Below are 25,000 nucleotides of genomic sequence, written 5' to 3'. Positions count from 1 at the left end.
TATAACTGAATTAATGCGTTTACAGGGTCTGCCTTCATCAGTGTAGAGCAGAGAGGAGAACATCACAGGTGTTTTCTCAAACCCATTTTAATCCTGATGCACAAATATAGTGTAAACGTGTTGAAATAAATGTTAAAAAGTGCTTAAATTACAAATATTTAAAATTTAAAGACTATTAAATCCAATAATGTTGTGAAAAAAAATTATAGTGCTGACAAGAATTGCATCAAGTGTTTTTCCAAGTCCATTTTAATCCTGTTTGCCCAAATATAAATAAAAAAGTACTTTTTATCACAATTATTTGAAAAATAAACATTATTAAATCATATAATCTTAATTAAACTATACTTAAATACACTAATTTTAAATAAATCACAAGGCACTACAGTTAACACAAAAGGACTTTATTTGTGCAATTTGCAACAGAACAGCTGAAAATCCTGACTAAACACTGACCCCTGCTGGAGACGAGATGAAACTAACTTTTTTGAACTATTAAAAAAACTTTTTGAAATGTATTTAGAAACAGAATAATTAAAACACAAAAAATGAATTCAAAAATATTCATTTCTGACAAAAGTTATTTAGAAAAAAAACATAAACTTTTTTTTCACATTTGCATTCCTTAAACCTTTGCAAAAACACACTATGCCAGACTTTAAGTTTAAAACTCTGGTCTTCAGATGGAGAATTTTGATCGGATAAAAGTGTTTTCTAAATGGTGGATAAATTCAGGGCTGTGTAGATCAGATTAGTGGTGGTGCAGATGAATCCTAAGACGTTACAGAGGCTGGAGAGCCCGTGGTAGCGGCCGAACGAGCTCTTGTAAGCTTTGTACTTGGGGTCCTGCTCTCTGAGCTTGGCGTACTCCTCCTTCTGGCTGCCCAGGCCCACCTGGTTCCCCAGGCCGTGCTCCTCCTCCACCGCCCTCATCTGGAACATCACTTCAGTGGCTCCGGGGCCAAACCACTGAGCATTCAGGCCCGCCATGATCAGAGACACAAAGAAAAGAAGAATCTGCAAACGCAAGAGGGGAAGAAGACACGTCAGTTTGTAAATGTTTCAAAAGGAGGTGTGTTTAAATTTAAATGTGATGTTTGACCTGCACGCTCTCATGCCAGTCCAGCAGCTCTCTGGGGTGGTACACGGCGAACACAGCCAGGCTGACAAAGTTACAACCCAGCAGGCAGTAGAAGTACACGGGAAAGAGCTTACTCTGCACCAGGCCAAAGGTGTGTCGAGTCACCTGCGTCACCAAAACGAAACCTGCAGGACCCCCCCCAAAAAAAACGAAATTAGAGAGAACTGAAGATCCAGCACTCTTGACTTCAGTGCTGCTGCTCTCCTACCGGCAATAAAGGAGACCCAGACCTGCATCCCCCAGGTGAAGGAGAGCACCAGCAGGTGGAGAACTTTGATCAAGTCTGTGGGCTCCCCCTCGGTTGCCATGGTGACACCCTGGAAAGGCAAAACAAAAAAATCTGCAGGAATTGCATACTTTATAACTTAACTCATGCAGGGTGTGTAGTAAAATAAAAGGAGCATCAATTTTTCTATTTGCTTTATGTATAATTTATTTTAAAAAGGGTTATTTTTTCATAGATTTAAATAAAAGTCAAGTAAAATTGATTAAAAGATAATTTTATCAAGCTTTGATCAATTTATAGTTAAAAACAGATCAATAAAATGTTTACATTTTGCTTAAAAGATGGAAATCCATCTGTACAATCATTTGTTTTAATATAAACCTTTAATTTTCCAAAGTTTTACTTTTTGTTTAATTTAAAAAATCAGTTAAGCAAAAGTGTTTTTTTCTGGAAAAAAGTGACATTATTTTAAAAATACAAAACTAGAAAGAGTTATAACTATGAATCTAACAGGAAGTGATAAGAATGAAAAGCAAAATCTGGTATATTTTTGTTAATTCTGGGGGTAAATATGAACAAAAAAGTGTAATTTTAGTGTGTATTTAAAGCATAAGTTCTGACAGCAACATGCAGATTATTGAAGTAAGAAAACAATAACAACGGTGTAATCACGCCTATGTTTCTCACATTTTTATTTTATTTTTGACAGCATTTCTTACTCAGCTACTTAAATCTAAAATAACAGTCTCCATGACCGGAAACAGTTCTGAAGATTTTCAAAATAAGACATTTGTTCAATGTATTGCTCTGTAAAGAAGAAAAAATCCCACTTAATTCCAGACATTATTTTATTTCAGCAGCTATTATATTTGTTTTTTATTTCCCTAATTACCACACGTGACCTGTGGACGTTAAAACGTCCATAAAGATACGCAGACAGCTCCTCCTCATGTGCAGCTGACCTGATAAAACCGCAGTGAGATAAGAGAGCATGAAGAGGGAAACGCATTTACGGGTTCATTCTGTAACTTCATTTTAGAGGCCATGTTTCAAAGCCAAAACAAATAAATGAAAACCTAAAAATGTAAAGGATAACTGTTCGCAACTGTACCAACAGTTCTGATGAGAAGCTAACGAGTTTAGCTAAGAAAGAGTTACACAACTAACATTTCTGTAGCAATTCTGGCTTTTTTTTTAAATTAACTGAAGAAATTAAGACTAAAAATATGCTAAATTCTATGTACTTGCCTTTTTGGGACGTTATTGGGTTAGTCAGCAACAGTTAACGTAAGTCCGACCGGAGGTTCAGAGGACTGACACACAGAGCAGCTACTTCCTCCCTCATTGGACTCTTTCCAATAGTCCCGCCCCCAAGACAGAAATGGACCAATCAGAATCCTTAAATAAAAAAACTGGTTTGTCACACGTTCGTTGATTGGTTCTTTCGTCATGTTTACTTTCTCAAGCCCTGCATTCATTTCACACAGATGTTGTTAGAGTGATTTCAGGTTTGGTAGATGTCAAAATTCATTTTAGTCTTTGATAAAACAATATTGTATATATTTGACAACCAATGAAGGAATAAGGGGTTCTTTGAAGCAACAAGAAACATTTAAAATTTAAATGTTTATGCAATAAACTAGAAATAAAATTAATAGTATTCCAAATTAATTTATATCTGCTACAAATACATGATTTATGTTACAAAGTGGTTTATAACTCTGCATTTCAAAATGGAAAATATATTACTCTTTAATTATTTTCTTCTAAACATTATTATTTAAAATACATGCATTAAAACTGACTGCATCGAGACATAACAACTTGTTAAGTTTCTCCTGTAAAATTTTAAACATCTGTTGCTTGGTGATGAGGATTTTTATCGATAAAACTGCATCTCTTATTTTTGATTATATTACCATGTTTAATTAATTCATGCAAAAAGAGCTCAAAATGAGGTTTGGAGTTAGATCATTTCCATAAACTCATATGATGAATATTCTTCAGCAACAAAATAAGTTATGCTATAAAAATAAAGTTCTGGTCCATGTTGTTTTTATAAGGGTCTAAAATGTGTCTGTCTTTGAAAGTTTGATTGCTTTTCCAGTTTTAAGACTTACATAATTTCCAACATCCATTCAAAATATATCCATTTATATACACAATTCACAAAAAAGACAAATTGTTTCCTCCTGTGATCCATAAAATGTAAACGACTGGTCTGTATACAGAAAAAAATCAGCCTAAAGTTGTTTAAACAATATATATTTGATGTAGTATTTTGAATTAGACTTTTTTTTTAATTTAAGCAGTATTTGTGTCCAATGAGTCCAATTTTATCCCAATGTATTCATACATTTTGAGTCCCACTAAAATCTACCTCTAGGTAGGATTGTGTTATGTTAAATATTTCTTATATTTCCATTCAAAACTCAGCAAAAACAAAAATCACCACATTTTGGGAGGTGAAATTCTCTATATGTTAATAAATACCGTTGAGAATTGAAAAGGTGTCTACTCAAATGATTTTGTTCCAATTATGTTAATTGTATTAATTTATTTTTTTTTTAAATTAATTTATTTTTAATTTTACATTTTTGTATGTTTTTATTGCAAACGTCATTTTCTGTACAGAAACTGTACTAAAACTATTGCTTTACATTTTAGATATATACAAACATAATTATTATACAGTAAAACAGAATAAAAGGCATAAAGTTATTGAGTAAAATGCATAGACTGTATATAAAATAATGCCCCCCCCCCCAAAAAAAACCCGTTTTATTTACTAATGGTCACGTGACGCACAGTCGAGCGATGTCCTAGAAAGTTTCAAGTCTCGCGCGACTTTGCGAGAACACGACTATTTAGAGATGCTGCATCCGTTATTCAAATTGAACTGAAAACGCACCTTGGTCGTTCCTCGACAGAAAGCTCTCCTCAGGTAATGTTTTAATTTTAACGAACACCTGAACGTTTGAACCGAAGTGCGGACTTCGCTCCACGTTAGCACCAACACGGGAGATGCGCGCAGATGTTGCTAGTTCTGTAGCTGCCGCTGTTTAGCGCCTGGATGGAGATTGTTTCTAAAGCGCTGCGGTTTTGTGAAATGATCTCAGATCCTGCAGCGGAATCGCAGCTTGAATGGATGTAAATATCGATGAGTGCAGAACGTCATGGTTGTTGATGCGGGCAGAGGTGGGAGGGGCTTCTGGCAGGTTGGCTTCTCTCCCTTAAACACAGTCCTGATTAAAATCATGGCGGTTCAGGGGAAATGTGGCCCTTCAGCAGCCCAAAACACGATTTCAGGTTCAGTGTTGATGTATGAAAAGAAAGTTAAGCGATTACTTGGAGGTTAGCAAACAGTTAGTCACGCAGGGGTAAGGAACCCTGGTCCTCGAGAACCACCTTCCTGCATGTTTTCCAATATACCCTGATCTTGCATGTTCTTATTGGCTGGACACACCTGAACCAGGTAATCAGTCATGAGTAGGGACTCAAACAATTACCTGGTTCAGGTGTGTCCAGCCAATAAAAACATGCCAGAGCAGGGTATATTGGAAAACATGCAGGAAGGTGGCTCTTGAGGACCAGGGTTCCTTACCCCTGTATAGTGTGTTAGTTAGTAAGATGATGGTTTGGAACACACCATTCCAGATTGGTGTGTTAATAAGAACCGAATCACCTACATTTATTCTCACTTACCAACAAGTTCAAGGACAGCAAAACTGCTCTTTAATTAGATTGAGAAAAATTTTTTCTAACTAGATTGAGAAAAAGAGAAAATCCAGGTGGTATAGTCCAAACTGTTAGTGTCTTAACACATCTGATCCAGGTACATGGAAGGATTTGTTTTTTTAAACCCAAAATTCAAAGCAGGGCGGTAGATCTATGATAGAGAGTTGGACATTCCTGGAAATAAAAACACACTTAAATTTAAACAGTAAAACAGGAGTGCCAAACTCAATCGCATAATGGGCCAAAATCCACAACACACCTTAGGTCACAGGCCGAACAGGTTAAACACTTATTTAACAGTCTAAAACTACATTTTTAAAACTTTAAAAACGTAACTTAAAATATGACTAGATAAATAGCATTACCTACGATACTGCTAGCAAGAATGCTGTGAGTTGAATTTGGCTCCTGAAGATGTTGGTGCTGATAGCTGAAGATGCTGAAATTGATTGCTAAAAACACTGAAGCTGATAATGCTGAAGTTGACAGCTGAAAACACTGGAGATAAGTGATGAAAACGCTTAAGTTGTTAGCTGAAATCATTAATTCTTGTAGCTGAAAACGCTGAAGTTGACAGCTGAAAATGCTGGAGATAATGGATGAAAACACTGAAGTTGATAGCCGAAATCATCAATTCTAGTACCTGAAAACGCTGAAGCTGATAGCTGAAATTGCTGAAGATAAGAGATGAAAATGCTTTGTTAGCCGAAATCATTAAAGCTAACAGCTGAAAACGCTGAAGTTTATGGCTAAAACACTAAAGTTAATGGCTGAAAATGCTGAAATTAAAGGTAAAAAAGCTGAAACTGGTAGCCAACTAAAATACTACCTAAATGCCAAATTAGCTTAAAAGAAAAAAAATTCGCCCCCCAGAGCTTGACTTTGACACGTGTGCAGTAAGACCATGAAATTGTTAAGTTTTTTTTATCTCTTACTTTAACTGTTTTTAAAAGTTTAGTCAAAGAAAAAAGTTTTCAGGTCCTTTTTCAAAAACCTTTTGTAAAAAAAAAAAAAATGTTTTTTTTGTCATATAAGCAGAATTTTATTTCAATTTGATTGTCAGTTCTGTGTGTTCCTAAAGTAACAAGTATGCTTGTCTTTGGGATGTGCTAATGATTTATATACTTAATAGGTTGTCAAAGTCCTTTTTCATTCTCTTTATTTATTTATTAATCTAGATGCTTTTATTCACTTTTGTAATACAAGCCTCACAATAAGTTAGAGATTTTGTTATGTACATGAGAGTGTTTCCCATTTTGTCTGAATTTGAATGTAATGCGTTAAATTTCTGTTTAGTTTTACTAATAATGAATAAGAAACAGAATTTTCTTTAGTCTGATATATATCACCCCAACAATTGCACAGAAAAATAAAAATCTACACATTTTTTCACTACACTGTTTCATTATTTAAAATTAATACGTTTAAAATGTAAAAGTATTGTCGTCCTTCTTTAAGTTTTTCCTTTTTATATTCCATATCTTACATATATTCATAAATGTCTATTTTTCACAATAATTTTTAAATTCAGTATTTAGCCCAAATGCATTCTTAAACATTTAAACGTTAATAGCAACTTTCCTCTTCTGCAGTGACCCAATGGCACGCAGGAAGTCCAAGAGGAAGCCGCCCCCCAAGAAAAAGATGACGGGAAACCTGGACACTCAGTTCACCTGTCCGTTCTGCAACCACGAGAAATCCTGTGATGTCAAAATGTACTTTGTAGATCATTTGCTTTTAAAATGTTTATTGTTTTTTAAAATATAGAAATCATATTGTTTTTATTTTGAAGGGAACGAACCCGCAACACGGGGATCATTTCCTGCAGCGTCTGTCTGGAGGAGTTCCAGACGCCCATCACCTGTATCCTTAATCTGAAGTACCTTTGAATGACATCATATGTACGAGTATTCCTTAACCTGTTCTCCACAGATCTGTCGGAACCAGTGGACGTTTACAGTGACTGGATTGATGCTTGTGAAGCAGCCAATCAGTAGTTAAGCTGACCCAGTTAGCATCTGTAGCCCTGTTGGTTTTTCTTTAGTGTATAAAGATCTCACCTTGTTATTTTGGTGCAGTTTGTAGTTCTTATTGGCGGTCGAGTGTTTCAGCAGCAGCAGCCTTCCTGCATCACAGCCCTCAATGTAAATCTGATTATACGATTTCCCTTCAAAAGATTTGTTTTATTGTGGCCAACTCCTTTGATTCAGTCGATGACGTGTGACATGAAACTACCTAAACTTTGGAATCTATATGAGAAGTAGCACCTTTGTGTTTTTGTAATGTTGAGTTCATCAGTCCTCAAAGTGGTCTTTGTTTAGTTCTAAAACAAAAATGTTTTTTTTCTATTTAGACTGCTGGAGTTTTCTCCAAAGAAAACACCATCATAAAACTACTCTGCTTTATTTTATGTCCTGACACAAAAATAAAAACACAAAACCATTTTCAGGTGTCTTTTATTGCACAAATGTAATTTCTGGTGAAGAGGAATGTGCCAGAGGGGTGATCAAACAAACATTTAAGGGTGAAATACTCCAAATACTTAATATTCGTCTTAAAAAAACATATAAAAGTTTGGGTTTAGCATTAGCAACACTAAGTTAGCATTCATTACCAAAGCTGGCCACTAGAGGGCACTCATGTGCAAGCCTTAAGAGTGATCCAAGAGGAGAAATCCTGTGGTGGAACCTTCAGAATGACTACATTCAGTTCTTTCGGTGAGCGTATGACGTGATGAACAACAGTGTTCAACAGAATTCACATTTGCAGCTGTTTACTATTATCAATGCTCAATGCTAGGCAGAGGAAAGTCTGTAAAATCGGTTGCCTTCCTGTGCAGCAGTGGATAAAAATGGACAAAAAAAAAAAAAAATCATAAAAGGCATAAAAGAAAGTACTTTAAAGATCCACCTTAATTTTTTGTTTTTACATTTTCTATCTAATGATGGAGAACATATAAAAAAATAATATTAAAATTGCATTTCTGAGTATTTCTTTATTAAAATCGCTGTGAACCATTTAAAAAAGAGCTATATGGGATGTAGAAAATACACAAGCTCCAGGCTCCGCCCCATTCTGATCATCCACGTATAGACAAAAAGATCCATCAACGTCTGTCTGAGCTGGAATTTGGATCAGAACTGGACAGCTCCAGAGAGCTCACATCAATGATGAGGGGAAAGGGGGCGGGGTTGCTACATGCAAATGGTCCCGCCCACAACTCAGTGGTGAATATTTAATAAACTTCTGCAGAAACTATGTCCTAGAAAACCACAAGAGTGTTGATTTTAAGTAAAAATGTTATAATTAAAAGATCCCTGGGAAAACTTTGAAAATAAATCAAAAGATGATCGAAGTGGATCTTTAAAGTATCTTTGCTGATCTACTTTCACCAGTTTTCAGACAAAGCTACAGTTTCAGAAGCCTGGGATGAGGAGAAAACAGGACTTTCATGCAAAGTTAAACCTTCAAACAGCTACACTACACCTGCGCATGCTCCTTCATCAAAGCAGTGACCTAAGCTCAAAGAAAAACTTCTACTGCTTTAAATAACAAGAGACTTTAAGCAATCAAACCACAGTTTCTGCATTTGTCCATCAGTCCATCGTGGACCGGGAGCTTCTGCCGTGGGTGAACCCGCGGACATGGACTCCAATTGGGCCAAAGTTCATAGCACCGACGTGACAGTGGCGAGCTCTCGACGAGCTTTCATGCTCTTCGACTTCTGAAGGCCTAAAATCTCAGGTACAAAAAACAAAAACTATAAATAGAAAAGAAGTCATGTTGTGTGAAGATCTTCTAGATGTAACAACCTTCAAAAGCAAACATTGGTTTGAAATGAAGGAAATACCTTTCTAACAATAAAAAAACATTTTAAAAACAGGGAATGAACTTGATCATGACTTTGATTTGAATTAAATATCAGTCCAGAGCTTTTGTTCAGTGGTGGTTTGAGGGTGAAGCAGAGAGCGGGGCCATCCATGCTGTTTCTTTAGTCAGAGTACTGGTTGTAACCGTCAAACTCCACCTCGCTCCCGTTGTCGTAAAACGCCTCGGCGGGGTTGGCGCAGTACTTGTTGTCGTAAACCTGGCGGGGCAGACCGTACGTGGTCATGCCCTGTTGGGAGGCCACTTTGTTGGTGCCCATCTGCAGAGAGATGGTGGTGGTGTCACAGTTCTCCAGCTCCAGCTTCTTATCAAAGATGTGCCTCCTTGTTCCTGGAGCAGTCATCCCCGCCTGGGACACACAGAGACCAAGCAGGACCTTTAAAACGGCAACTGACTTCTGACACACCCATGAAAAGATTTTAAACAGCTCACCAAAAGCTCTACTGTCACTCTCAATAAACAACAATGCCAGTGCAGATTAGGGCTGCCACGATTAGTCGACTAATCGACGACTAATCGACCATTAAAATATTCAAAGACTAGTTAAATAGTCGATTAGTCATTATTATATGGAGTAAGAGTGTAGTAAAGTTGAAAGTTATAATAGCATTATGCTAGCATTTTTGACTATTCTGGCATTTATTAAGGTTTTTTAGGCTATTTTGGTATTTAGCTAATATTTCAGCTACATACTAGCTGTTTTGGCTAACAGTTTTTTTTTCAGTTTTTTAGGCCAATTTCACATTTAACTAATATCTTAGCTGGCTATCAATTTCAGCATTTTCAGCTATAAGCTTCGGCATTTTTAGCTATCAGCTTCAGCATTTTTAGCTATAAATTTCAGCAATTTTAGCTATCAGCTTCAGCGTTTTCAGCTAACAGCTTCAACGTTTTTAGCTATCAATTTCAGCGTTTTTAGCTATGAGCTTCAGCGTTTTTAGCCATCAGCTTCAGCCTTTTTAGCTATCAATTTCAGCGTTTTCAGCTAACAGCTTAAACGTTTTTAGCTATCAATTTCAGCGTTTTTAGCTATAAATTTCAGCGTTTTCAGCTAACACCTTTAACGTTTTTAGCTATAAATTTCAGCGTTTTCAGCTAACAGCTTCAACGTTTTTAGCTATCAATTTCAGCGTTTTTAGCTATCAGCTTCAGCGTTTTCAGCTATCAGCGTTTTTAGCTATAAATTTCTGCTTTTTGAGCTAACATATTCAACGTTTTTAGCTATCAATTTCAGTGTTTTTAGCTATCAGCTTCAGCTTTTTTAGCTATCAGCTTCAGCGTTTTCAGCTATCAGCTTCAGCGTTTTTTAGCTATAAATTTCAGCATCTCCAGCTGTCAGCACTAGCATCTTCAGCGGCTAAATTCAGCTTAGAGCATTCACACTAGCATTATCACAGGAAATGCTATATCTAGTTCATAATTATGTTAGAAAGTTTCGGTTTTAACATTTTTTAAATGTAGTTTAAAAAATAAACCAATAAACATTTATCCTGTTAAGGTGTGTTGTGGACTTTGGCCCCTTGTGTGAGTTGGAGACCCTGCTTTAGTGTAATCAATCAACCTATTAATCACATTTTTGGACTGTACCTTCCACTGGTATCACTCTTTGTAAAGTTCACTACTTTATAGAAAGAAGGGAAACATCTCTGCACCTGGGTGGCTCCCTTGTTGGTGCCCATCTGCAGGCTGATGGTGGACTGGTCGATTGGGTTGTCCATGGCTATTTTGGCATCATACAGATGGCGTCGCGTCCCATAAGAAGTCATCCCCTTTTGGCTGGCAAACTGGTTGGTGCCCATCTGAACGGCAGCATGGCGGTTAAGAGGGATCCTTTCAGACGCTTCACCTCCAAAAATCTGAGTGCATTCAAGCATTTCTGACCTGAAGACCGATGACGTTGCGTCCCTCCCTGAGCTTCTCAGGGGCGAAGCGTCGCTGCTGCTTCTCAGCGTACTTCACCCCGATATCATACTTGGAGTGGAAACCTTTGGACTTGGCCTGAGAAAAGAAACAATGAATAACCCAAATATTCTTTATTAGATAAGCTTAATCATAGACATACAGTAGAATCAGGGTCACACAGGCTTCATGTGCATTTAAAGGAACATTTTAAAGATGTTCTCACCATTCCAGCCAGAGCGATGAGCGTGCTCTGGACCTGAGTGTGGTTGACGTTCTCAAACAGATCGTTAGCCTCAAAGATGTCGTGTGGCTTCAGACCATACTCCGTTATCGCACGGACAAAATTCCCAATGTTTTCCAGCTGTGGAAGACAGCAGGCAGAAAGCAAGGAGACAGCAGTTTGAGAAACCTCATTGTTTTGGCCATAAAATCCAGTTTTACACAGTAAAATACCAATCAGTGAAGATTTCCATCAACGTTTGTAGACTTTGGCAAACAGGTATCTAAACCCAGACCTTCCATTTCCTTCAACACACGACCAGCTAAAGAAAACCTGATTAGTCTTTCACTGTGGTTCAGATGTTACCTTAAATCACAAACGGAGCTTATAGTGAATACATCAGGAGACCGGCTGGTTAAAATGCAGTTCTCACCACAGTGAAACCACAAAAAAGTCTCCATGTGGTTTGATGGTTCTTGGTGATTTAAGCCTTAATCACATCTTACGGGGTGCTGTTGGTTTTTGGGATATTGTTCGGTCCATAGAGAGTAGTGAGAGTCAGTTCCCTCGATGCTCGTACGACCATCAGCGACATTGTGAAAATGGAAAGTAAAACTGTTGTGCATGTTTACGATAAGTATTCGTAAGGCTAATGGAGGTTATACACTCTTGCTGTCCTTTGATGCCCTAGTTGATAGTAAGGTGCGACGACTCTGATATTCTCTGATATTTTGTGCTTTTTCAACCGTAGACAGCCTGCATCCACCCGATGTGTCTAAGGCAGTGGTCGCCAACCGGCACAGGTCCGTGAGTCACTTGGTACCGGGCCGCAGACAGAAAAAAAGAAATACATGAGCTAACTTAGATTGTTTTCGCTAAGTTTATTTTCTGAGGAAGTTTATTTTGAAAAACTGCAGGATTCTGTTGAAAATCTCCGTCTTGGCCACGTGACTTAAAGCAGCTAGCTGCACGGCTACCTGGATTGCTAAGCTAGTAGCCAAAAGATAACAAAAACCAAACATATTTGTAAAGTTTCTTTGTGGAGAAAAGAGTAATGCCGGGGTCACTCTGCACACGGAACGGAGGGCGCTTCCATTCGGCGCCCTTGTTAATCTTTGGTGTAGTTCACAGCAGACGTGAAGCGCCGCCGTCCTCCACGGCTGGCTCGACAGTGCAGTGATTGTTTCAGCATCTGGTCTATTTTTTGCGCGAGTGATTCGCGTCAAGGAAGGAAGTTACGCCAAAACACAATAGAACTTCTAGTTAATTTTCAAAATACAATCAATTTTTCACAATAAAATACAGGTATCGACAATGTGATCATATTTTTGTCTCTAAACAGACTGTAGAGATGAAAATACACCATCCCCCCTTTAAATGTTGGGGTTGGGGACCGGAGACCTCTGTGAATATGCAAAATCCGATTACGGATAACTCCAATCTCTATCTCACCCCCCCACTGCCGCAGCCAAAGAATTTCCATTACGATCCATACTCTCAACTTTTAATTTAGCATAAAGAGTTTTTTTTATCCAAAACAATACTCTCTGTGCCTTTAAAAAGTGTGTGCTTCCTCCCGAATAAGTGCGAGAGAGCATCTCTATCCAGAATTTTCCACTTTCATCCACAGTAAACACCTTCTCTGGATGATAATCATCCATGATTATGAGGATATTTTTGAGCCGCCTCTGAGTCAGCTGATGCCATTTCTCCATGCAGGCTCGCTGTGAGTGTGTGGGCGAGTGTGTGTTTGTCTTCAACTGCACCAGCCGCTGCTGCACCTTTGGTAGCAAAACTTTCATACAAGCATCTTGAAATTTCAGAGTTTTTTGATGAACCGGAGGAGTCACGTGACTGAAGAAACACAGATCGATGTAGTGGGCCGACTACGGACCGGGGGTGTGGTTTTGGATGTCTAAAAACACAATCAAGTGGATTCCGTGCTCACTCCACTTCACACACCGTCAGTGAGTAAACCAAAGAAGAGCCTTCATCTTCAAAGATCAATAAACCTGCTGTTTACAGACAAAACTGTGAGTCTTCCTCCACATACAGAATTATTAAGACAGTTGTTCTCATGTAGCAGAAGCCGCTCTGGCTAATACGCAGCAACAGACTCGACTGTTTCACACACAGACAATAAAGTTGGAGACTTGGTGGATTCACATTTGTATTATACTTAGAAAATACCAATTTTACCGCTGTTGAGTGATTTTATTTTACCTAATTTATATATCACACCTTAAAAGTCAGACGTAGCTGAAGCTAGCGTCTGGTTATTAGCCTTCACTTTGACGTTGAAGGTAAAATCTTCATCGTTAAGTTCAAACCAGCCGCAAACATAAAGATTCAATCAAATAAAGTTGCTGATTTGTAGGAACTTGTGAAAGGGATATTGGAGAATTTTCCTACAGAAAGGCTGAATTAGGTAGACATCCGTTAAGAAACTTTAGCACAGAAAATGTTCCTTTGTGTTGAAAAAAATTCCCAATGAATGAAGACAAAATATGATCAATCTGTAAAGATAACCAGAGTCTGGACTGAGAGTTCAAATAGAAGTCTATGAGAGAGAAACTCGTGTAATGTTTCTTTTAAGGAGTTATTTTCAAATCAGAAACAATTTCTTCAAATCAACAAAGCAACTTTGTTTCATTGAATCTTCATCATATGTATAAAATACAGATATTTTTAGACGTCTTAAACAAAATTTCTTATAATAGCACTTTATTTTGAAAGAAGATTTTCATAAAGCGGAAGTTAAAAAGACCAACTTCAGCCTGTTCAGACCGGTCTGTGAAAATATTGAATAATTTAAACTAGGCCGTGGCCTGAAAGAGGTTGAGGAGCACTGGCTCTAGGAGAGCAGATGAAGCGAACAATAACTCTACCTGGTGCCAGTTCTGGTTGGAGTGGTTGATCTTCCTCACTGAACCTGGCTGAAGAACATTTATGAGTCTGCAAAGACACAGAAGGTCCCTCGAGTTAGAAGTCCGACAGCAACAACTGACAGGAGTTTAAGGGTTTGGCCCTCACTCGCACAACAGGACTCCATCCTTCAGGCTCTCCATGAAGTTGTCTCCCATCCGTTTGCCGGTCACGTCCTCGATCCACATCCGCAGCTCCTCCTCCTTCTGAGGGTCATACTTGCTGGCCAGCTGTGGAGCAAAGCACAACATTAACTTTTGGTAAAACACCAAAAAGGATCATAGAAAACAAATGTGTCACAAAGCTCATGTCAATAGAACTCCATGCTCTATGAAACTTTTTTTTCTCTTTTTTGTTGAATTCTTCTGCTCTTCAGTCTTGCTTTGCAGAGTTTCAAGACTTGAGATTGTATATTTTCATGTGAGGAAGCAGCTACAAGGTTCTACTAGCTGAGCTTTGAGCGAGTACACCATCCCATAAAAAGATCCAGACTGGAATGAGTGATGCTACGTTCACACCAGGCTCTGCAACATGTGTTCAAGTCACCATTTCCCCCAAAAATTTGCTTATATGGAAGTTTGAGGACACGCATTCAAAACTCTTGTGTTCAAGTCTCGCTAAGCTAGTTTTTGGGTTCTACGTAAAAAAAATGTGCAGCTGTTGAATACATATTGAAAGCTAGTTGAAATTTGACCAATCAGGGACTCAGATTTGGATGCACAACACATGTCTGGTGTAAACCGCTGACGGGACATTTCAAGCCCCTCCCCATTCGTGTTCCAAGCAGGAAGTACCTGGTGGGTTCAACTAGGTCAGGGGTCTGACTCTTTTAACCCTTTATTGTGGCTCTTTAGCTTTAATGAAAAATGCTAATGATTGAATAAATAAGAGATTAGGTAGTTTAGTTTAGTCATTTCTGTTTAGAATTTTAACATGTCTAAGACCAAGAAAAAGAAAGTTTAAATTACTGTCAGAAATTCTATAGAAATGTTCTTTAAGTTTGTCAAACAAAAGTCCCTAAAAGTTTTTCATTTTGGTAAATTACACTAAAGTGGTTAAAGTTTTGAACAAATGTGGTTTAAAATGATTGAATATAATTTAAGATGTGTATTTTCAATAAAAAGCTCAGGTTATTCTAAATGTTTGAGGTTTTTTTTAATAAATATATTCTTTTAAGATGTTTATTTTTGAGATTAAAATAAAAAAAAAAACAACAAAGCCTCAATGATAAAAATATGCTTGACTGCGTTGCATTTTTAATATAAGTAAAGCTGCTGCAGCAGGAGCTTTCATGAGTTTTATTTTGAAAGGAACTAATGTGCGGCGCTGTCAAAAGTAAAAGAGGTTACAACTGTATATATAGAAACATATAGACACTTTATTTAAAAGCTAAATTTATAAATGAATGCTTAATTCCCCAAAAAGCATAAATATTGTGCATTTTTAAAGATTAAGTGTGATTTTGTGGGTTCTGGTCTGATAGAAAGTAGACCAAATGGCTCTTTTGGTATTAAAGGTTGCAGACTCCTCGACTAGGACAAAACCCTATAGACTTCCACTGAGAAATAGACAGTTACCGGTATTAGAAATACAACATGTTAAAGAAGTAATGTTTTTAGGAGTACTAACTGATGATATGTTATATTGTAAATCTTCTCTAAATTACATAACACAAAGTTTCCAGATCTAGAGCTATTCTGTTTAAAATCAGTGACGTATTAAACAAAAAGAGTTTGTATCTTGTTTACTGTTCATTAGTTGTTCCGTATCTTTCATATTTGCAGAGATTTGGGGAAATGCAGGAAAAACTATCGTTGAATCTTTGGGTAAATTACCAAAAAAAGCGATTAGGATAGTTAACAGAGCAGGATATTGTGAATCAACAAATTCTTTGTTTTGTTTGAATAAATTATTGGAAATTGTTTTTGTAAAAGTATTAGAAATTGTTCATAGAGTAAAGCATAATTTTGTTCCAAAAAATATACAGAAATTGTTTATTTTAAGAGTTAGACAGTATAATTTAAGAGGTGTTTTTTACTTTGAACAGGTTAAAGTGATAAGGCGAGATGTGTTTCAGTTCTCGGTGTGAAATTATGGAATAAACCGAGTGATGAAATAAAATTACGTTTTTTTTTGCAGTTTAAACAATGTCTAAAATTCAAATGAATAGATTAATACTGTTACTTACTTGTATTTATTTGAAAAAGATTGTTTTCTACTGGATTGTATTAAGTTTGTTTAGTAAAATTCATCAGCATGGACTTGTTGAGTATTAAAGCTTCTAACAAACATCATATGCTTCAACCTATTCTCTTTTTATTGGTTGGTATAAGTGGTATTTTAACGAGCGGGTGGGAACGTGCTGACGTCATCATGATGTGAACCGCCCCCTCCAGGAAGAGTCTGTGCTGCAAGCTCCTCCCCCAGACTACAACGAACACACACCCACTTGTAGTTCATCTTGTATGTAATCTGCAGAAAAACTAATAGACTGTAAGGCAATGTCTTTTAAGTGTTGAAAATGTTTTATTTGGCTGTGAGAGGTTTAGGTGTAGAGCTGGGCGATACGGGAAAAAAATTTATATCCCGATATAAATTATTTTATATCATAATATATCACGATATAAAAAAATAAATTATATTCTCAGTTATTAAAAAAAGCTCTTGCTAGTTTTACTATGAAAACAGGAAGCTTCACTAACACTTTATTTTGAAGATTTGTTTACTTCCGGTGACTGTAGCGCTACTCATTCGGCTTTGTTTTAGTTCATTAATTAAAATCAAACATTATTCTGTATTTCAGGGCAATGAAAATTTTACTACATGGTAATTTACTACACTCTACTATATTTATAAAGATCGTGAATCAGCGATTTGGACGTCGCGAATATTCACACTCAAATTTTCGGGAGCAGATGGTGAGAATCCGAATGTTCAGATATTTGTTTCACAGTTTGGTTTATCTCTGATTTTTGTAATCTCACATGTTAATTTTCGAGGACTTTCCTTGAGTGATAGAAGGTTTGTTGTGTTAGCATCGGTGTGGGAATAGCCTCCTAGCATAATTCACATATTACTGTCTTCTGCTCATTGTCGGACGTCTTGAATCGAAAACACAACCAAATCACAGATGTCCCGCTCTGTTAGTGAACGTGATTCTTCCTGGGCTCTCTGCATCGGTGTATCTGTCTGTTTCAACACCAAGAAAACGACTCAAAGCTGTTCTGCGTCCATTGTTATATATAGATATTTTTTGTGCACACAATGATGAGGCTCGGACTATTTAATGATGTATTTGTTGTTACTGATCAAATGAGGTTATAAACTGTAGAAGAGAAATGGCACGATAGACACTTTTCTATCGCCCACACCATATGTATCATAATTTCACCCGGCACTATTTAGGTGTTTGTTTAAACTTCCAAAAGAAGAGCCAGCACATCAGAAGTGGCTGAATTTTATCTTTGGGAGCGTGCAACAGACCCGCCAGCAACTCTTTGTCTGTGACCGCCACTTCACAGACGACTGTTTGATAACCTCGGCATGTATCAAAGTGGATTAAATCTCAGAGCCGGCACCATTCCTACACTCAAACCGGATGAAGAGGTCACACCTGTAAGTAAATCATGCAGTATACTGTTATACTGTAAGCATATAACGCACCAGCTACAACTACTACAACTTCCAGTGTGTGGATGCATAATAACAACATAAACATTGAGGGATGCCACTTAAATGGATTTTCCCTAAATACAGCTACTCAATGTGTCTTCCGGATCAGATTGTGGGTCAAGAGTGTAAGGCTCCACAATCTCCATATCCATCTTTAAAAATAGTTCGGATGTTGTTAGTTTACAAGCGCGAAACGCGGACACAAGCAGACACACTGAGGAGATGCGGGGAGGATCATTGACGGTGTATGGGCAGGCTCAATGATGACGTCATGAAATGGTCGGGACCGACAAAGAGCGAAAGGCGGAGCCTCAGAGATCGAGTCGTATTAAAACGGTCCACAAAAATGACTCAACATTCATAAATAATTTGTTTTTTAGTATTCCGAAGGTAATATATTAATATATGTATATATGGATAAAGTTTACTTTAGAAAGGCTTAAGAAAATCATGGTATGGCCCCTTTAATATTATGAACAAAAAAAATTTTAAATCTAAGATTAGAGAATAAATAACACTTTAATGTGTTATTTATTGTTTATTTTAGTGTTATTTATTATTAATCATTATCTTGTCTTTGGAGCTATGTTATCAAATTGATCAATCAATCTATCTATACCACATGTTTCAAAGTCAAGGCCCGAGAGCTGCGGCCCTCCAAGTAATCATATCCGACCCTCCAGATCATTTTATTTTATTGTTATTAATGACCCGATGTTATCTTGCGCTTATTTCTAACTTGAATAATTTTGACAAAATATATTTTTATGGAGGGTAAAATATTGAAAGTTATTTAAGGTTAAAGTTGATTTATTCTGGAATATTATATTCCTGCCTTTTTATATTCATAATTATGTGAAAAAGTTACAGTTTTCAAGTTTTAAAAATAGACTATTCTGGCATAAGATTTTCTAGGCGTCAATGGAGTTTAGCTAATATTTGTGCTACATGCTAGCTGTTTTGGCTAAATTAGACTTTTTTTCAGTTTTTTTTTGTTTTGGAGTTAAGCAAATATTTCAAGTATATAGTAGGTGTTTTGGCTAATTTAAGCTTCTCTTTTTATGCTTTTTTAGGCTGTTTTGGAGTTAGACTAATTTTCAAAGGCTAACTGTTGTGGCTAGTTTAAGCTTTTTTAAAATATTTTTAGGCTGTTTTGGAGTTTAGCTAATATTTCAGCAACATGCTAGTTGTTTTGGTTGATTTAAACTTTAAATTTAAACTTTTTACGTTTTTTTTAGACTTAGGTGTTGGGCAAATTTTTACACATTAGCTGTTTTGGCTAATTTAGCCTTTTTTTAATTGTTTTTAAGGATATTTTGAAGTTTAGCTATTTTTTCAGCTACATGCTAACTGTTTAGGCTAACCTATGTTTTTTTTGTTTGTTTTTTTAGGCTAATTTGGCATTTAGATAATATTTTAGCTAGCTATCAGCTTCAGCATTTTTAGCTATCATCACTAGCATCTTCAGCAGCCAAATTCAGCTTACAGCATTCACACTAGCATTATTGCAGGTAATGCTATAAATCTAGTTCATAATTATGTCAAAAAGTTACGGTTTTAAAGTTTTTAAAATGTAGTTTTAGAGAGTTCAATAAATGTTTATCCTGTTTGGTCCGCGACCTCAGGTGTGTTTTGGATTTTGGCCCCTTGTGTGATTGAGCTTTACACCCCTGATCTAGTGTGTGTGCAAACATTTTCTTCCTTTCTATTTGTAGGACTCAATTATGTTGTATCTTCCCATAACAAACAGGTAACTGATGGATTCTGAAATACAATAAAACGTTCTCTGAGTTGAGGTGTGTTAACAGAACAGGAAGACAGATCAGATTGAGAACGGCTTGTGGACATTCCTGCATGCACAGCTCTCCTTCATCCATGCATTTCCTAACTGGCACAAACACGCTTCCCTAATACTTTGAATTCTGGCGTGGGTTTTAGAGCTGCATCCCCTCCTCCTCCTCCTCCTCCTCCTCCTCCTCCTCCTGCACGCACACATTCTCTCCCCAGTTCTCCTGAATGTTCTCCCGATAAGTCTGGGATCAGCAGCCAACACAAACAAGTCGTTCAAAGCAGCAGGGATGGCGCGGCTTCCAGCCCATCACACCAAACTTGGGAGAAACGGCAATCTGAAAAATTCCTCCTTCCCCTCCTCACTGTCCTCCTTTCCCCCTGATCAGGTTTCTCCCCCTCCCCTTCTCCTCTCCATGCGGGTTTTCCAGGATCTGCCCTTTTACAGCGAGCCGACTGTTCAGGGAGGACGGCAGGAGCAGCAAGGTCTGGTTCCAGGACCTGGATCCGGTCAGGAGTTTGATTTAGGAGTTCATACTGCTTCATTTTGGATTTTAATTTTTAGAAACATTAAATAAATATTTTAAAATGACTGGAGAGGAAAAAACGGGTTATAATATTGAGAAAAATAAAAATAAGACACAATTGGGTTAGATGTCAAATTCACTAAAAATATATTCTTTATTATATATTTTTTGTATTATATTTATGTATATGACAAAAAAAATCTGAATCTCTGAAGTTAGAGTTTTTCAGAGATTAAAACTACAACTTCTCTGTTTCTGGAACTCTTGCATGTTTAGAAAATATATTCAAATATATTGTTTTTATTTTCAATATTAAGTTAAAATCCATTAGCTGTGATGCAACTAGGTGTGTGAAATTTGTCCTCCGCATTTGGCCCATCCCCCGGGGGAGGGGTTAGCTGCAGACACAGCCGTGCTTGGGAACCATTTGGTGGTTTACCCCAATGAGTTATATATCACTAGAGATAGCATGCTAGCTTGTTGCATACGCAAACATCAGACCGGATCAGACCGTGTCACGCCGATCTGGGTGTGGACCGGCCCACATGTAACGGGCGCTAGCGGTATACGGCGATGTCGGCTATCCACCGATCCGTTTATAGACCGAGGAGTCTAACCGTTCGTGTAAACCTCAGTCTGTGTGTAGATGTGAATAAAATCACAACATCAGGCATGCATTGCTTTTCCTAAGTTTGAAATGTCGTTATATTGTTGCACTTTGTACAAACACATTATTACCATCACCTGAAATTGATGATCAGAGTTTTTTCCTTTTTAAAATCGGACCTAAATTAAGCATTTTATGGTCATTTTAATGTGTTTGCTAAACCATGTCTCATCGTTTTTATACCATTCCAAAATGGCGTCGCTCTTTACATATCTTGGACAACAGTAAAAGCCTGCGTGTCATCTGTAGTGATACTAACCTACACAGTTTAACCCCCCAAATGCTGAGTGTCAAACAGGGAGGCACTGAGTCCCATTTTTAGTCTTTGATAAGGCTCAGCTGGGATTTGAGCTCATGACCTTCTGGTCTCAGGGTGGACACTCTACCACAAGGCCACTAACCTGTCCTTTTAAAAAATGCATTGTGGTAAAAATAAACAAAAAAACGCAACAAAAGCTAAAAAAAATAGAACAGGGTGGTTGTTTTTTGGATAATTATATGAAATATTCACTTTCAGGAGATTTTTTTTCTAAAAAAATTTCAAAACTAAAAACGTTGAAGTTGATAGCTGAAATCACTGAAGCTAATAGTTGAAAAGATAGCCAGCTAAAACATTAGCTAAATGCAAAAAAAAACCTTGGTTAGCTAAAACAGCTAGCATGTAGTGGAGAAAAATAGCTAAAATTCAAAATTGCCTAAAAAAAAATGGGAAAAAAGCCTAAATTAGCCAAAAGAGCTAGCATGTAGCTGACATATTAGCTAAACTCCAAAATAGCCTACAAAATCTTAATAAATACCAAAGTAGTCCAAAAAGCTAGCTGAATGCCAATTTTAAAAATCTTAAAACTATAACTTTTTAACATAATTATGAATAATAAAAATCCAGGAATATTATTCCAGAATAAATAACTTTCAATATTTTACTCTCCATAAAAATATATTTTGTCAAAATTATACAAAATAGAAATAAGCACAAGATAACATCGGGCCGTTAATAATAAAATAAAATGATATGGAGGGCCGGATAGAATCAACCAGAGGGCCTGATCCCACCCTGGGCCTTCACTGTGACACATATACCGGGCTTGGGACACTCACAACCAGGACACTGGTGTGTGCCCTGCTGAGGCTGCATTCATCTTTTTTTATGTCTGTCCATCCATTCTGCCAGTTTTTTAATGTCTTTTTTTAATTTATTGTATTTTTTGTAATGTTCATTTCTCCGATTAACTGTGGGTTTTTGTGGTGGGGGACAGTTATGGCCCATGCCTATATCCAGTTTTGCTATTCGCTGAATGAGACAAACATGTCTCTATTTCTAAAAATTATATTTCAACTTTTCCTCCTTTAGATATTATCTTGTGGTGAAAAGGGGGCGTGTCAGCGTTCCATCTGTCTCCTGTCCACCTGCATTTCATCACTTCTGCCTCACATGTAAACAGTTTAGAGTCAGGACACTGTTTCAGTTCCCAACCAGTCGCTCCTTAAAAGGCCATCAGAGGATGCTGGCGCCGCCGCCGCTGCTGCTCTCTGCTCGTGTCGCTCTTCTGGATCGTACCATCTCGGCTTCAGTTTTTAGTCTGTGTCCGACCCCGGGACTTGTAGGGCGGCCGCTGTCTGCTGGATGGAAGTCACGATAGGAATGCGGGCTTCACGGAGAACAACGGAGTGAAATTAAGACGCCGCTGAGAGATGGAGCCACTCAGAGGAGAGGTCACATCCTTCCAGAACAATGACGAGGACGGTCTGTGTGCGGGAACTGACCATTTTTCCGAGCTAAACACGAGCAGGAAACACGTGCGCCATTCTGACGCTGCAAGTTTACCGCTTAGACACAAACAAACAAACATCATGTTTCCAGAATCACCACAACAGAAGAAAAGTCTCTCCAGGTCAACATCCACCTTCATGCTCTGACCCCCCCATAATCCCCAACAATCCACTCCTTCAGTGAGGGGGGGCTGAACCAAACTGGATCAAAGAGTCCTGCTTCGATTTTAATCTAGAAACTAAATTCAAATTTTAAAAATGACCTTTAAGGTTCCAAGATGTTGCAGAGTTTCCCCCCTTCCAGGGGCGGAGCTAGAGCGGGGCAACCAGCAAAAAGCCCATCTTTATTGACAAAGATCAAGAAATCATCAATCCAAGCTTCTTTAGGTATTAGAAATAGCATCATAGCTAAAAGGACGACTATTTTGATAATAAGAATAAAGCTGTTTGAAATATGTGTTTTTGATCCTTTCATTTGTAAAGGCCATCTACATATGGAGGGATTTTTGTGCCGTTATTTCAAGCACAACAGTCACCATTTTTACTCTTTATTTTATTCATTTAAACTTCTATTTAACCAGGTAAGCTACTAAGAACATGTTCTTATTTACAATAATTACCTGGGATGCAAAGAATATCCATTTTGAGTGTAAAACACAAAATAAATTGTGTGATCTAAAAATTATTTTGCACTTCGAACATAAAAATGCATTTAAAGCTCAAAACACACAAATGTGCAATGTTAAAATGTCACACATGTGCCACAAAAGGATGGAGCCACACATATTTAAAACCCAAATAAAACATTTCGAAGAAAATATTGGTGTTTGGCCAAGAAAAATGTAAAATGTCCAAAAATATTTGCTATTATAAAATAAGCGTAATTATTGTCAGCTTCAAATGTTCTGTTTTTAGGTTTCAAAACTCAAACTTTCAATTTCAAAACTTGTTTTTCACTTTCAACTCCTTTTTTTTCATTTTCAAATCTGAAAATTTCAGTTTCAAAACTTTTGGCCCCGTTCCGGCGCGTTGGGGCGGGGCTAACATGAAGGACCAATCAAAATCGATGAGGGTGGTAACTTCAGTCCCGGGGGATTCACTGACTCCTAGAACTGGGATAATTATGGTCAGAAAATGGCTGTTTAGTCTGTACTATCATAGTCTGAAGTTATCCCCAGACAGGTGTAAAAGCAGAGTTTTATCGCGTCCAAAACGCTGTTCTAGCCCGTTCAAAATGCCATCTTATTGTGCAATCTTATTCTACTTTTTTTTTTTTTTTTAGCCAAACACCAATATTTTTTTCAAAATGTTTTATTTCGGTTTCCAATAATTATGGCCCCAAAATTGCTCCATACGAGGATGCTAGGACATGAAAATGGATGACAGTGATTGGTTGGCTTTTATGGCACATTTGTGAATTGAGAGAGAATTTCAATGGAGTGAAAATTATTTTATTTAAAAATATTTTTCAGTTTCAAGTGCAAAATATTTTTTTAAGCACACATCTTTTTTTACGTTTTACCCTCAAAACGGAGAGTGTAGCTCTTGGAATATTGGCATAAAGAGCACTCCATATTCCACTCTGCTGCTCTCATCCAAAGACCTCAGCCCCCACAGAAAATGTTCTAGTCCCGCCAATGCCCACCTGCCCTAACAGCTGATACCTCCATGTGACCTCTGATGGACCCGCTTGAGGAGACCCCCCAAAGAAATACATACAATTTAAATTTAAAATAGAAAAATAATTTTCAAAAAGCCCACCCACCTTACTCTTAACCTCGGCAGAGAGTCCGAAGGCCGGTCCGCTCCTAAAATGCATCGACATTCTGCCCTGTCTGGGTCTCTGTCCAAAAGCGGGAAAACCTGACCGGAAGTCCTCGGAAAACGCCGGTTTTCACTTCTTCATGTGTGTGGAGGTGCTGGCAGTCCCTCTCAGACCCGCGGTGGACACACTGACACACTCTCTGGGACTATTCTGGATCTTTTTAAACTCTCGCCATGTGAGCGCTCGCTGGTTGGTCCGGGCCGCCGTCCAATCACGGCGCAGCCCGCTCGGGCGCGCGCGCGGCGGGGAGAGTGATGTCATCGCTCGGGCATGACTTTTGAAAGCGATGTCACTTTTTCCGAGGGCGCGTGCGTGTGAGAGCTGCTGTTTGTAGCAGTTGTGTCATTGTGACGTCGACGTGTTACGTTTCTGTCAACGGATATTAAAGACATTAATTCCAATTATGGTCAAAAGTGTATTGAAAGATGCAAAAAAAAAAAAAAACTTTAAAAATGTGTTTTACAGATTTAGGTTGTTTTAAATCAGAATTAATAGAATAAACGAATCATGAATTTAATAAGTCTGCTTAAACCTGTTCACATTTTACATCCACTGTTTTGGGTCCGATTTAAAGCTTTGTTGGACTAATTCTAGCAGAAAATGTGTGAAACCAAAACATTTCCCCTTCCAGAAAAAAATAACTCCTTTGAAGTCCCACTCCAGCAAATGATGCTTTTGGTGTTATTACATGTTCTTGAATTGTTCCTCTGA

At 37.6% G+C, this 25,000-nt stretch overlaps 3 protein-coding genes across 3 annotated transcripts; 1 reads left to right on the top strand and 2 right to left on the bottom strand.

Moving 5' to 3' along the window:
• Positions 1-388: 388 nt before the first annotated feature.
• On the bottom strand, positions 389-2,766 carry tmem205 (transmembrane protein 205). Its single transcript, XM_024272313.1, has 4 exons — positions 2,616-2,766; positions 1,350-1,458; positions 1,103-1,266; positions 389-1,017 (listed from the first exon to the last, which is right to left on the bottom strand). The coding sequence occupies exons 2-4, from the start codon at positions 1,447-1,449 to the stop codon at positions 715-717; spliced, it is 567 nt and encodes a 188-aa protein (XP_024128081.1). The 5' UTR covers positions 1,450-1,458; positions 2,616-2,766; the 3' UTR covers positions 389-714.
• A 1,394-nt stretch (positions 2,767-4,160) lies between these two features.
• Positions 4,161-7,549, top strand: elof1 (ELF1 homolog, elongation factor 1). The gene is made up of 4 exons (XM_024272315.2): positions 4,161-4,311; positions 6,698-6,820; positions 6,898-6,968; positions 7,038-7,549. The coding sequence occupies exons 2-4, from the start codon at positions 6,705-6,707 to the stop codon at positions 7,100-7,102; spliced, it is 252 nt and encodes an 83-aa protein (XP_024128083.1). The 5' UTR covers positions 4,161-4,311; positions 6,698-6,704; the 3' UTR covers positions 7,103-7,549.
• On the bottom strand, positions 7,545-24,438 carry cnn1b (calponin 1, basic, smooth muscle, b). The gene is made up of 7 exons (XM_024272314.2): positions 24,230-24,438; positions 14,149-14,270; positions 14,004-14,070; positions 11,119-11,256; positions 10,875-10,991; positions 10,646-10,792; positions 7,545-9,342 (listed from the first exon to the last, which is right to left on the bottom strand). The coding sequence occupies exons 1-7, from the start codon at positions 24,287-24,289 to the stop codon at positions 9,097-9,099; spliced, it is 897 nt and encodes a 298-aa protein (XP_024128082.1). The 5' UTR covers positions 24,290-24,438; the 3' UTR covers positions 7,545-9,096.
• Between the last annotated feature and the right edge of the window lie 562 nt (positions 24,439-25,000).

This window comes from Oryzias melastigma, linkage group LG8 (assembly GCF_002922805.2).
Source record: "Oryzias melastigma strain HK-1 linkage group LG8, ASM292280v2, whole genome shotgun sequence".
NCBI classification, from domain to species: domain Eukaryota; kingdom Metazoa; phylum Chordata; class Actinopteri; order Beloniformes; family Adrianichthyidae; genus Oryzias; species Oryzias melastigma.
Note: the sequence above shows the minus strand (reverse complement) of the source record. Positions and strands in the feature narration are given on the sequence as shown.